The 12,641-nt window shown below is 42.4% G+C and overlaps 1 protein-coding gene across 2 annotated transcripts in view; it reads right to left on the reverse strand.

Annotated features, from left to right (window-relative positions):
* STK39 (serine/threonine kinase 39) overlaps window positions 1–12,641 on the reverse strand; it is a 310,330-nt gene that overhangs the window by 191,955 nt on the left and 105,734 nt on the right. For both annotated transcript variants that reach the window (XR_014829495.1, XM_003133454.7), the window contains exons 6-8: window positions 3,912–4,021; window positions 3,558–3,659; window positions 622–755 (exon numbers count right to left, since the gene is read on the reverse strand). Coding sequence is in view for 1 of the 2 variants with exons in the window: in XM_003133454.7 (XP_003133502.3) it covers window positions 622–755; window positions 3,558–3,659; window positions 3,912–4,021 (346 nt within the window). In the remaining variant the exon portion in view is untranslated. The remainder of the gene's footprint in view (window positions 1–621; window positions 756–3,557; window positions 3,660–3,911; window positions 4,022–12,641) is intronic.

Genomic DNA, 12,641 nt, shown 5'->3' on the forward strand with positions numbered 1-12,641 from the left:
TGGGGAAGAAACAAAACTCAGAAAATAGAGCACAGTGCAGGGCAATAACCCAAGAAGAAAGAGGAAATACTAAAGTTAATTGAAAACCATTTGCTTCTGTTTATATGATTAATCTTTCGAATGTAAAAATGTTAATCTTCTTTACTGATAATCTTTTAAACAGCACAAACAACTTGTTCTGCAACTAGAAGGAAGCTCATGCAAAATTCAATAGCTCGGCCAGGTTTAGACTGGCGCTGGCAGGATATTCAAATCCTGAGAGGTCAGCTCAACCTACACAGTGCAGAATATTAGCTCAGCTTCTGAATGCACCACTGCCAATTTCTTGTGATTTCTGTTTTACTTCATTTCCTCTGATGACAGAGCCCACACCTAACAAGCACAGTGTATCTTATTAACACTAAAAATGGTCCTCTCCTTCTCCCTCGTCCTCGCTTGCTCTTCTTCCTTTTAGACACAAGCTGTCTTTCTCTAACAGGCTAGAAGTCTGGGGACCAGAGTAGATTTTCCTCAAATTAGAAGTACCCTTCAGGCATCCCCACAAAGCCTTTTCTTATCCACAAACCAAGCTTTGTCATGACCCCACCCAGGTCACTCACTTATCCGTTCAGCTTGACCTACCTTTTGGAGGGATCTTTCTGAAGACACAGTGAAAGCAATTTTCTAAAGGACTTGCCATATTTTTTCATCATTTCCTTATCCTCTACTCCTGTTTCTAAAGTGGGTGGGTCATTTTGCAAAGTCAACATTAACACCTGTAGCAGAAACAAACAGGAAGACAGAATCTCAGGACAGCGATAGCTACAACTGAATTCATTCATTTTTCACCAAAGCCTCCAAGAACCACCCCACCCCACCCCCGCCCCGTTAGGTACAAACGTGCTTTCCCATGATTTTCATTTTCTAGAAAGCGTGTGTTTAAAAGTATTCATTTCCCTTTGCAAATCCCTTTGAGTGCCCTTTCACCTTTTTGTTACTCCAGTGACAAAGCTTACAAAATCTGCTCTGTGTGTTAAGAGGGATCTCCCAAAGGGACCAAGACAGAGCGTCCTGGGAACTGGCTCTCACAGAGACTGGGGGAGCACGTTGCTCCTCTACAGTTCAGTGCAGGCTGGGGCCCAAGCTGGGAAAGGGGGCTGTGGTGGAGGGGAGGGAAGGAGAGGCCCAGAGCAGCAGGGAACGTTCATGGGTACAGGTCATTTATTATGAGTAAGGAACCGCCTGTACTCAAGGATTCTGTAACACATTACCAGCCCTAAAAATACATCAACAACATCCCAGGAGGTAACACATGATTTGCCTTTCTTTTTTTTTTTTGAATGAGAGAACATACAGAAAATTGCTTAAAGACTTGGCAAAGTTCAGACAGTAAGACACTGAAAGAGAGCCAGGATACAACAGAGTGACTAAGAACCATAACCAGGGCAAAAGGCCATGCTGCTTTGGGAAAGGAATAAAACAAAATCAAAATAGAGCTTTCACATGGAAAAGGTAAAAAAAAAATTCCACCTTTTATACCAACATCAACATTACTTGCTTTAAAAAAAAAGAGTAGCCCTGAGCCTGGGAACCTCCATATGCCATGGCTGCGGCGCTACAAAAGACCAAAAAAAAAAAAAAAGAATAGAATTTGTAGCAAACTATTGACCTATAAAATGAAAAAAAACCTCATTAATGCATAAATCAGCCTTAATTTATGCAAATGCTATACATGCCAAGACCCTTTTCAAACACTTTCAGATGTGTGAATAGATGAAGGATTAAAGTGACCCTTTATTGTTTGTGGAGGATAACAGCAAACAGAAGAAAGTGGGAATCTGTGGGATCTGAAGAAAAGTCCTGCAGGACCTTAGGCTGGGATTAGCGATGTGACTGGATTCAAGGGGAAAACACTAAATAGTAGGGGAAGGAAAAAAAAAAAGCAGGAAAAATAATAGAGGAAAAACAGAAGGAAGAAAAGTCCTTAGTGGTGCTTCAGGGCTTTTTCTCTGAAAGGTCATTTTGATTGTTCACACTTCAATTTTAAATTAACAAAGTCAGGTGTGTACACAGAACCACACACTCCCCCAAAAAATCTTAACTATGTTAAAGATATGTATATACACATACAGAGAAAAACAATGTCATGAACTACACTAAAGCTTTTAATAAATATTGTCTGAATGATGATATTACAGATTATGGTTTTCTTCTCTCTCTCTTTTTTTTTTTTTTTTTTTTTCTTTTTAGGGCCGCATGCACAGCATACCAAAGTTGCCAGGCTAGGGGTCAAATTGAAGCTGCTGCCACCTCCCTACCCACAGCCACAGCAACGTGGGATCCAAGCCTCATCTGCGACCTACTCCACAGTTAACTGCAACACTGGATTCCCAACCCACTAAGTGAGGCCAGGGATCAAACCCACATCCTCATGGATACTAGTCGGGTTTGTTTCCACTGAGCCACAACAGGAACTCCTGGTTTTCTTCTTTATTCATATTTGTATTTCCAAACTTTCTACAATAAGAATGTATTAACTTTTACTCAGTAAAATTATTTAACATTTTTTAATTCTCAGGTTTGGTTTTTTTTTAATCCTCCTGAACTTTTCCAAATAAAATACCAGGAAAAAGCTGAAACAAACATGGACTATATTCTCTGTAAAATACCTTCATAATTTCACTCAACAATTCCACTCAAAGCCTGAAATCAAAATCCAGTTGGGTAAATGAGCCCTGATACCACCATCCTAAAACTAACAGAAACAACAATGTAGGCCAGTTAAAAGAATAGCAAAAATCTAAAAATGACATCCAAACGTATGTTACTTCCTAAAGACACTCGGCTCCCTTATTTCAGATGAGTCACCAACATGACACTATAAGAACGCGGATGAAATATTACAGACTATTAAAAAATGTTCTAAAAATCTGAGTTATCCATCTGCAAAGATGCTATTCGCTATAATCTATTTATAGATATTCCTGGGGAGGCTGGGGGGTATTCTGCTCTGAGGAGAGCCATGACCAGCATTTGCCACAGCTATCAACCTCCAGGGACCAATCGATCACATTCTTCTGTGCTAAGAATGTAAAGCAAGCTTCAAAGCTGGGAACTGTACTACTTTTGCCCCATTCTGTCCACCAAGAACACCAGACGACATTGAACTTGGCTGCATCCCTCCATTAATTCTCCTCAAGTCTGAGAAAAATGACTCTGCTTAAAGAGAACTACGGAATGGATTCTGCTAAATCATATTTCAAACCCAGCATTTTGGAGTTCCCGTCGTGGCACAGCAAAAACGCATCCCACTAGGAACCATGAGGTTGTGAGTTGGATCCCTGGCCTCACTCAGTGGGTTAAGGATCTGGCATTGCCGTGAGGTGTGATGTAGGTTGCAGACTTGGCTCAGATCTGGTGTTGCTGTGGCTCTGGCGTAGGCCGGCAGCAACAGCTCTGATTAGACCCATAGCCTGGGAACCTCTGTATGTGGTGGATATGGCCCTAAAAAAGACAAAAGACAAAAACAAACAAACAAACAAACAAAACTGCAGCATATTATTTTCCATAGTAATTACTTTCATAGGAGGATATTTGTGATAAGGCGCTGCTCCTGTTGCTAATTCAATGGCAGTTATTCCAAAACTCCACATGTCCGCCTTGAAGTCATAGCCTCTCACCTGAGAAAGGAACCAGGAAAAAAAAAAAAAAAACAGAATTATACAGCAGGCATGCCACACGTTCATGAGGACCATGTTATGTCACAAGCTGTGTGGGCACAACTTTGATGTTACTTTGCGAAAGCCCAGCAATTGGGAATTAAATCTTTTGTACATGATGTAGTCTAGGAAAATGACCGATTTGAATGAAATATCTGTGTACTAATGATATGTACAACTCTACTATATCAAGCAAAACATCACTTGTTTTACCTGTTCCATGACTTCAGGGGCCATCCAACATGGGGTGCCAACAAATGTTTTTCTCACTTTGTTCCGGGTAACATCACCCCCTGTTGCTAAGAAAGCACTTACCCCAAAATCTGAAAAGGGGAAAAAAAAAAAAAATCAACCTTATTATTTTTTATGTTAAGACCTTACTGCTTACAGATTCTGACTTTATGAACATCTCTTTTCCTGGGAGGGCCTCACAATGGTGAAGACTTGTTCCAAACACCGTGGAGCTCTCTCAGCGACACACCAGGGCAGTCCTGCCACCTGCCGTCCCCTACAACTTTAGAGACGTGGTCAGGAAGCCCGCCAGTCCAAAAGCTCAGCATATCAAATTATATTTTCTACAAGAAAGGTTATCAAAAGTCATAACTCGGCATAAAAGATGACAATAAAAATATAAGTACCTTTCCAAAGCCCTAAATTAAAGTATCTCTGCTCTTAGCTGAGACTCATTCTAGAAAACCTTTTATAAGAATAGCCCTGGAGGCAGGACAGCCAGCATGTTATACAGATTCTTTTTATGTTTTTCCTTTATGATGATTACTTTCTAGCCTCTTTAATTCTGTACCGTCATGTGGGGAGTGGATTTATTTTTTTTAAATAAAGGATGAATAACATCCATCTCCCACATTCCCAGGCCCTTGCTTAAACAGTGTTCTCTTAACACCTCAGCCGAAAGCATAATGGCAAATCCACAAATCCAGGCACATAGAGCCAACATGCCCAGGTTTGTCCACACGTAGCAATCAACACAAAGGAAAAAGCCCAGTCAGCAAAGACTGGGTTTTTTTTCAACATCTGCTTTCTGGATGATTTTCATAGGTATAGATATTCATAGGTATAGACAGAATGGTGTGTATAATGATATGATACTCTTTTTGACACCCATTATGTATTAGAAGTTCTTTTTGTGAGGAGATGAATTAATCAGGCATACCAGATATGTACATGCCACATATTTGCATATGTATATGACATTTGTATATGTGAAAGTGGAAAGGGAATACTGCACGAATATTAGTGCATGTGTTTGCACTTCTATTTTTTTTATTAATAGCTAAAATTAGTAAGTTAAAGTACCAACTACTTAGGTGTATCAGCCAGAGCCAACTCAAGGACAACTTAATGGTAAGGTGGTAAATAGTGATAAGAAAGGGGGAGTCAACGTCTAAGAAGACTGCAGCAGACTAAGCAGTATGAGCCCCTTGAAACTGCTTTCACATAACTCTACTTTGCTGGTCCCCTTTGGTGACTGCCAGGATGACAACAATTACCAAAGAACAAAGTCAAGTATAAACTGAGATCAAATATTGGCATTAGCTTTGAATCTACATTATTAAGTTACATGGTAACACTGGATCCAGTTCCCTGAGATGAAATATTTTATTTACATTTCACTTTACTCAACTCCCAATGGGATTACAATTACAAGTAAAAAGAATAAAAACCGACACAGGGAGTCTTTATTCCAACCGCTGCTCTCCTGTTGGTGAGCAAAAGTATATTCTGAAAATGCTACATAATTTAATTTGTACATATGGGCCAAACGCTATTTGAACTCTTATGTTACAGTCAGAAAAATGAAGCTTTGTGAAAAGAAACCTCTGAAACCACTGAACCAGTCTCCTACAGGTAGGAGGAGATAAAATTCATTCTCTTACAGAAGAGCTAGGTGAACGGAATTCTTTGTAAGCATCTACTGTATTTGGCTAGAGGAAAAGACAGTATGATAAGGCTTTCAAAAATATAAATTTCCACTTATAGTGTTGAAGTTCAGCAGTGAAGCCAACATTCCATTTTTATTACAATAATTTTATAACAGGATAATATTAAGTAAATTTTGACATCTGTAAATAATTAAGGATATGGGTAAAAGCTGTTTTCAGGAAAAACAGGTTCTTATATACGTGGTTGAAGCAGCTCTACACCCCAAACACACACACACACACACACACACCTTCTGAAAAGACAAAATCGAGATAAGAATCCATAGTAAAAATAGGGTTTTTTTTAATTTCCTTAAAAATACCATCTTTAGACCCTTTTAAAGTTGCAAAAACAGTGGAGAGAGATATACAGTACCAATTCATTACTGACACTATCTTTCAATACATCTTTCATGAGTCACATATGTATTCATAGCCTCCACTTAGAACACTCACTTTAAAGTCATAAACAGATGGTTAAATGCCTTTGAAGCTCAGAACAAAAATTCCAGAAGCAGAAAACACCAATGCTAAGATCTATGCACCCTGTGACTACAGAATAAATATACAATTTGCTCCTAAGTATGGTTAATGTATATAGAAAAAGATTTCTATGCACTAAGAAAGAGAACTTTTTGACTGAAGTATGTAGTGTGCTTGTGTAAACAGGAAAACGGGTAGGTGCTGTGGAGACAGCTTATATGCAACAGTTAGAAGGAGGTGGCAGAGTTCTAACAGTGAAAAGCGCCCTTGATTGCCGAGAAGGACCTAGACACCGCCAAAGGGACTGGAGCCAGGCACACTGGGGTCAGAAACCATGAACTTTTCTATGGCAACATGGAATCAAAGGCTACACATAAAATTAGCCAGCCTCCTGGAATCACTGCATCTCACCCAGAAAGAATGCTGTCATCTCGGTAACTAAAAGGCTCTCACATCTTTTGAATCTGTCCACTTCTCTCCTTCTCCATTGCCACTGCCTGGATTTAAGCCAAGATTCCTGTGGGCTCCTAAGTTGCCACCATCCTGCTTTCCCCAGACCCAGGCCCCAGCAACCAGGTCCTTCTATGCCGCAGACCTGACAGCTCCCTAAAAGTCTTTAAAGGCTCCCTGCTCCCCTAGAGAGTCAGGATACCTCAGCACAACACAAATCTGACTCCTCTTTCCTCTCCTGCCTCATCTATCACTTCTCCCCAATTCAGACCTTGAGCCCCAGCCTTCCAAAACTACTTGTCATGTCCTCAACCATTCACCATCCTTGCCCTCAGTGGTGCTACCTCAGCCAGCAGCAGAGGACACCGTGCTGCTTATTAATGACAGAAGCATCTTCGACATCCTGACCCTTGGTGCCTAGGGACTTTTTCACAGAAAAAGTGAGGTTGGTATGAAAAGCATCCATCACTTTTGCCTAATTAAGTAACTTTAGGAATTGTCTTACTTTGATATGTGAATGCTAATAAGCCCTGAGGAGGATTTGCAGGGATTTAGAGAGTGGCAGCTCTGCCAGGAAAGAGCACAGCCCTAACTGGCAGGGCAGCATAGCTCAGTGGTTAGGCGGGAAACTAAGCTAGCCCCCAACTGTGTGACTCCAGCAAGCCACTTAACTTTTCTGGTGCTCTGTTTTCAGGCTTCTTCGTCATGCCTTTCTGTACATTATATTCACATTTATAACAATTACCTACTTCTTTTCACCATGTATAATAATTGTTAGGTAGATCGATAAGCTACTGTTCTCTGCTTTTGAACTGGGTGGGGGAGAGGGGGACAAGCAGTAACTTTTCATAGTGGTAGATATAAAATATGAGGATACGCTCCCTGACCTTAAGAATAGTACCATCAAGGAGGGAGAAGTCATGAAACAGAACAACATGTAGAATCAAATGCTATGCTCTGCTATCTCTGTTAGAAGCAGAGGATCAAGGACCACAGCAGCCATGAAAGACTCCATCTCCAAGTGGACCCGGCCCTGAAGATGAGATTGAGATTTGGAAAGACAAGCCCACAAAGGAAATGACATTCCACACAAAGAAGCAGCATGATCAGAGCACAAGTGTTAAGCCAAGAAGAAAAACTGTGTGACAGCTGCAAGGTTCACTCAAATACCTACAGGGATCCAGGCAAGAATATGAGGGAGGAAGAAGAGGATCCTGAAAGGCAACGGCACGATCTCAATGTGAAGGGTACTCGATGTTCGTCTCAGCATAGAGACATATTAGGAAGTGCTGGGCCCTGCCCGGGAGCCCATTCTCAGTGCCATCCCATCCCTGGGTCTAAAGCAAGCTCCTGCTACTCAGCTGGAAGAGAAAGGTGCCATAGAAAAATATGGTGGCCAATTTTCTCAGAGAAAGCCAAACATCGAGATCTTGATATAAAACCTGTCATTTTTGCTGCTGTTTGCAACAAGTTCATTTTTTTAAAAAAAGTGGAAAAGCAATACAAAGCAATCCCACCTGCCTGATTTAGCTTGCAAAAGCAGTTCACCAATTATGTTGTTGTGGTGTTTAAAATTTACCTAAATTACTTCAACACACATCATACAATATTTGTGGTACCGCAACTCAGGTGGTCAACTGGCGGTCTGACCCAGAACACCTAGTGCTAGAGGTTCTGGCAGCATTTTTTTTAAACTTTTATTTTTTATTGAAGTAGAGTTAATTTACAATGTTGTATTAGTTTCGGGTATACAGCAAAGTGATAGTTATATGTATACTTATGTCCATTCTCTTTTCAGATTTTTTCCCATATAGGTCATTACAGAACATTGAGTAGAGTTCCCTGTGCTATACAGTAGGTCCTTGGTGATTTATCTACTTTATATATAGTAGTGTGTATATGTTTGATTCAGGATGCCAGGGGCAGCTGCTAGAAGTATTTCTGTTATCCGTATCTAAGTATAGATAAGTATGAGCCAGGTGAAGGTCCAAAAGGGGAAAACAGTCACCTGCTGGTGGGCAGGATGCATTTTAGAAACAGGCTCTCACTGAGGGAAATAAAAGCAGCAAGCACACAGAGAAGGGCTAGAATGTTTTAGATATATGCCCCATCTTGCATGAATAGAAAGAACCCGCCCAAGTGTAAGCTCCATCCCTAACCAGTTTTATTAGTTAACTAATAATCAATTATTATTAGTTAGCTAATCTAGTTAGATTCCTGATGCCCAGGACAAGAACACAAGAAAACTGCATCTGGACTTTCCTGCTTTGAGTCCATTTTTCATTCACCTAGAAGGACAGAGAGTTGGGATTTCCCTTAAGCTTATAGCAAGGATTATGAGAACGCTGTAGGGGCCGGCTTGCTAGCAAATGGCAAAATTTGATCTGAAACTTGATTTCCCTAAAACCTGGGAGTGACGTTGCAGGTGAGCAGCCAACCCAAACCTACCTCAAATATAAATAGTATCTACTAATATCTGTGAAAGGGAACCTGAGCTGTGTATTCAAACAAACAAACCAACAAACAAAAACAGTTTAGGTCAATTCAACACTTGACTGGAGAGTAATGGAATCAATATTTGATAGCTCAGAGCTTCCTAAAATGTATTCAAAATAAGCTGCAATAGACACTGATCCCTTCAGGTCTCCAAGTGGCTGGCTGGGGGCCTGGGGCAGCTGCAGGGGCCCCTGGTGGTTTCCTGCCAGAAGCAGCCTTATTTCTCCAGAAGCCATGGTCTAGAAAAGCAAAGAAGCACTGAGACTGTTTAGAAGCCCAACAGATTCTAAGTCCTGGGAAAGGGAAACAGGACTTGATCCAGTTAGCACCCTGGACCTCTGCTGCTTTAGGTCTGGCAGAGAGGAACATGTGGAGAACATGATCATGCAGGGGTGTTTAGGAGAAAGACTAGGAAGCAGGAAAGCACAGCCATCGCCCAGGAATAAAATCAGCAGGGCCTGCATTTGAACAAAGACTCTGAAAAAGGAAAGGATTAGACAAATTCTTAAGACAATGTGATAATCGAGTAGATATTATAATTGAAAAAGAGTAAAGAATAAAAAAGATTAAGTGACTTGCCAATGATCACTTAGCAAGTTATTGAAGGTCTGAATAAAGTCCACAGACCTTCAATGAGGTGTTTTAGCCACACAGCCCTGGGCTCCTTTGGGAGGAAATTCAGTGTATTATGCTTCTGTACCGAAAAGGAAATGCAAAAAGGAATAATGGGGTTAATACTCCACAGCCCCTGAGCTCTTCCCTAAGTAAAGGTCAAGTTGAGATTCGCCAGAGAAAAACTAGTCTGAGGTTCTCTGGTTAATCCTAAATGTCATATTTTTATCATCAAAAACAATCCCTTCATCATCTGGTTTGTTTCCCAGGTTTTTTTCTCATGAGACTCAAGACTTTACTGGCGAAACTGAAATGTACTTCCAAACATCCAGCACCGCTCGCAGGGCTGCCAGCCTCGGGCCTCCCCGAGTCCCACAAATTTCCTAAAAATCTTATACTGCCAGTGTTGGGAGCTTATAAAGGAGCATATTATGACTTAAATTATGCAAACTATAATCATGGGTATAAAACAGGCAAATATTTTGTTAATTCTGCTAGGAACAGTGTGGACAGTTGCTTTGTTTTAAACGACATACTTGGCTCTTTTTCTGTTGTTTTTATAGTAAAATGTGTGTTAGCGGTGCAGCACTTATGTTCTGGAAGTGTGGGGTAAGCACAATAGTGTCTAGCAGCGTAAAGGTAGCCACCATGGGGTTTACAGAGTTTTCATTTAGACACAACGCAGGCCTGCTGGTGAGAGCTAATGTGGGAAAACACAACTTTAAATTAAATGGACTAACTATTGCATGACCTGAACAATAGGAACAGAAGAATTATGTTTTTGGTGTTTTTTGTTTTGGGGGGTTTTGGGGTTTTTTTGTCTTTTTAGGGCCACACCTGCAACATATGGAGGTTCCCAGGCTAGGGGTCAAATTGGAGCTGTAGCTGCTGGCCTATGCCAGAGCCATAGCCACGCCAGATCCCAGCCACGTCTGCAACCTACACCAGAGCTCACAGCAACACCAGATCCTTAACCCACTGAGCAAGGCCAGGGATGGAACCCATGTCCTCATGGATCCTAGTCAGGTTTGTTACCGCTGAGCCACAACGGGAACTCCCAAAGAATTATGTTAAAGGCATCATCTTTGTTTACTGTTAATTCCATGATGCCCTCCCCTTCCCAGATTGTCTTGGTGAAAGAGGAAAAATACAGACCAGGGTGAGTGAAGGCTTCAGCAATAACAGAATCAGAGGCACGCCTCCTCCAGATCCAAGCCAGAGGACTTCTTCCATGCAGAGTAATATTCCTAAAGCACAGTACTGATGCCAGCCCTCTCTGGTCACACTCTCTCTCCCCACAAGGCATCTGAGGAAGGACAAGGCAGAACCCTGGCCATAACTTCTGCATGTGGAAGCCAGACATCTTCCAGATCTGCTTCCCCTGACCAAGTGCTAACCCCTCATCACATCCTTGGTCTCAGTGCTTTCAGCTTCTTTCTCTGACTGTCTCAATTTTATTTTTTTCTTGTATATTTAAACCCAGCCTTTCCCACCCATTTTTCTGCTTATTTTGTTTCTGTTTGTAAATTAAATAGGAACAACTTTTTATGCTCCTGGAGGCTTGCTGTCTTCAGCGTGTCGCCAGACCTCTGGGCACTAAGAGCCAAGCCTGTGTAGAAATGGAGTGGGGGTGGTGGAGGGGAAGAGGCAGCACTGCCTCGTGCCTGCAGGGGATCCTTGAAACACAGGTGCAGGGGGGGAGCCCTGACTCAGAGGTGGCAGAGGGGACACCTCAGGTCCTCCAGGTAGACACTGCGCCTCTGGGTACCTACACTGCACTCAGCAGAACTTGGCCAACCGAGAGCGAGCCGCAGAGCCCAGAGCCCAGGGGGGCCGAGGCAGGATGTGGCAAGACCCATGCAACAGCAGCCGCCGACATTCACTGGGCTCGTTTCCTTCTTGAAATAATGCCACGTTGCTCAGAGGTGAAATTCTCTCACTATGTCAACAGTGGTGTTCCACTGGACCATGAACATGAGCCCACATAGTGACACCCTTGGTGTGGAGTCTGTGGCCCCCATCCAGAAGCACACCGTGGGGTTCCGAGTGGTTCCAGTGAGTCCCCATCAAGGATCCCTGAAGCTACAGGGAAAAGGCGAGGCACCAAGGAGGAATACAGGGCGCAGGAAGGAGCCACAGGCCTTGTTTCGTCCCAAATAGACCCTGTGCATCCACTTAACTTCTCTGAGCAAGTTTCACACACTAGGAAATGGGGGGCACAGAATACATATGGTAGTTTCTCAGTAATTTAGTCCTTGGCAGCATGCATGGCTGGTTGCCTGTCCAATATCCATACCCTGTTCCCTACCAGCATCCTGATTTTGTGTGCTGGGCTTCAGGAGGACCGATCTTTCAGACCCCAGCCATCATCGTGCCTAGTTCCTGGTCTGGTGAATGGTCTAAGGTTTGGCCCTAGTCCTGGCCCATGAGATCCAAGGGGAATATGGTGCAGACTCTTGGGGGAGAACTTTCTGCCTGAATACAAGAACCACATTACAGGGTTCCTTTGCTCCCCCATTCCTCTGCCTCTTAGGGACACTGTCACACGAGGATGTGAGGCTGGGAGCAAGAACAGCCCATGGGAGATGGATGCTGCCTGACATTTTTGAGGTACAAAACACAAAGTAGAAAAGAGTCCGTATCTTCTGTGATAGTCCTTGGCTTCAGCACCAACCCTGAACCAAACACCCAACACTACTGTCATGTGAGATTGATAAATGCTTTTATGGCTTAATCGCCTGCCGGGCAAGCACTCCAGTATTTGTATCCAAAGGATTCTTAATTCTTACAATCCCAGTCTTTCCCTAGTCCAGCCATGTTTAGTCTTACTTCCTGATTGCTAAGGGTTAACCACTGCATCAGAGGCCAAAGTCACTGCAATCCCCAAACGGACCTGGTGAAAATCAGCAAGAAAACAATTTAGCACACAGTGCAATTTTTGCATTTTAAACAGTACCAGTAT

Source organism: Sus scrofa, chromosome 15 (assembly GCF_054392235.1).
Source record: "Sus scrofa isolate SSC_HxYL_T2T_F1_AM1 chromosome 15, Sscrofa_HxYL_maternal_Yorkshire_Landrace_v2.0, whole genome shotgun sequence".
NCBI lineage: Eukaryota > Metazoa > Chordata > Mammalia > Artiodactyla > Suidae > Sus > Sus scrofa.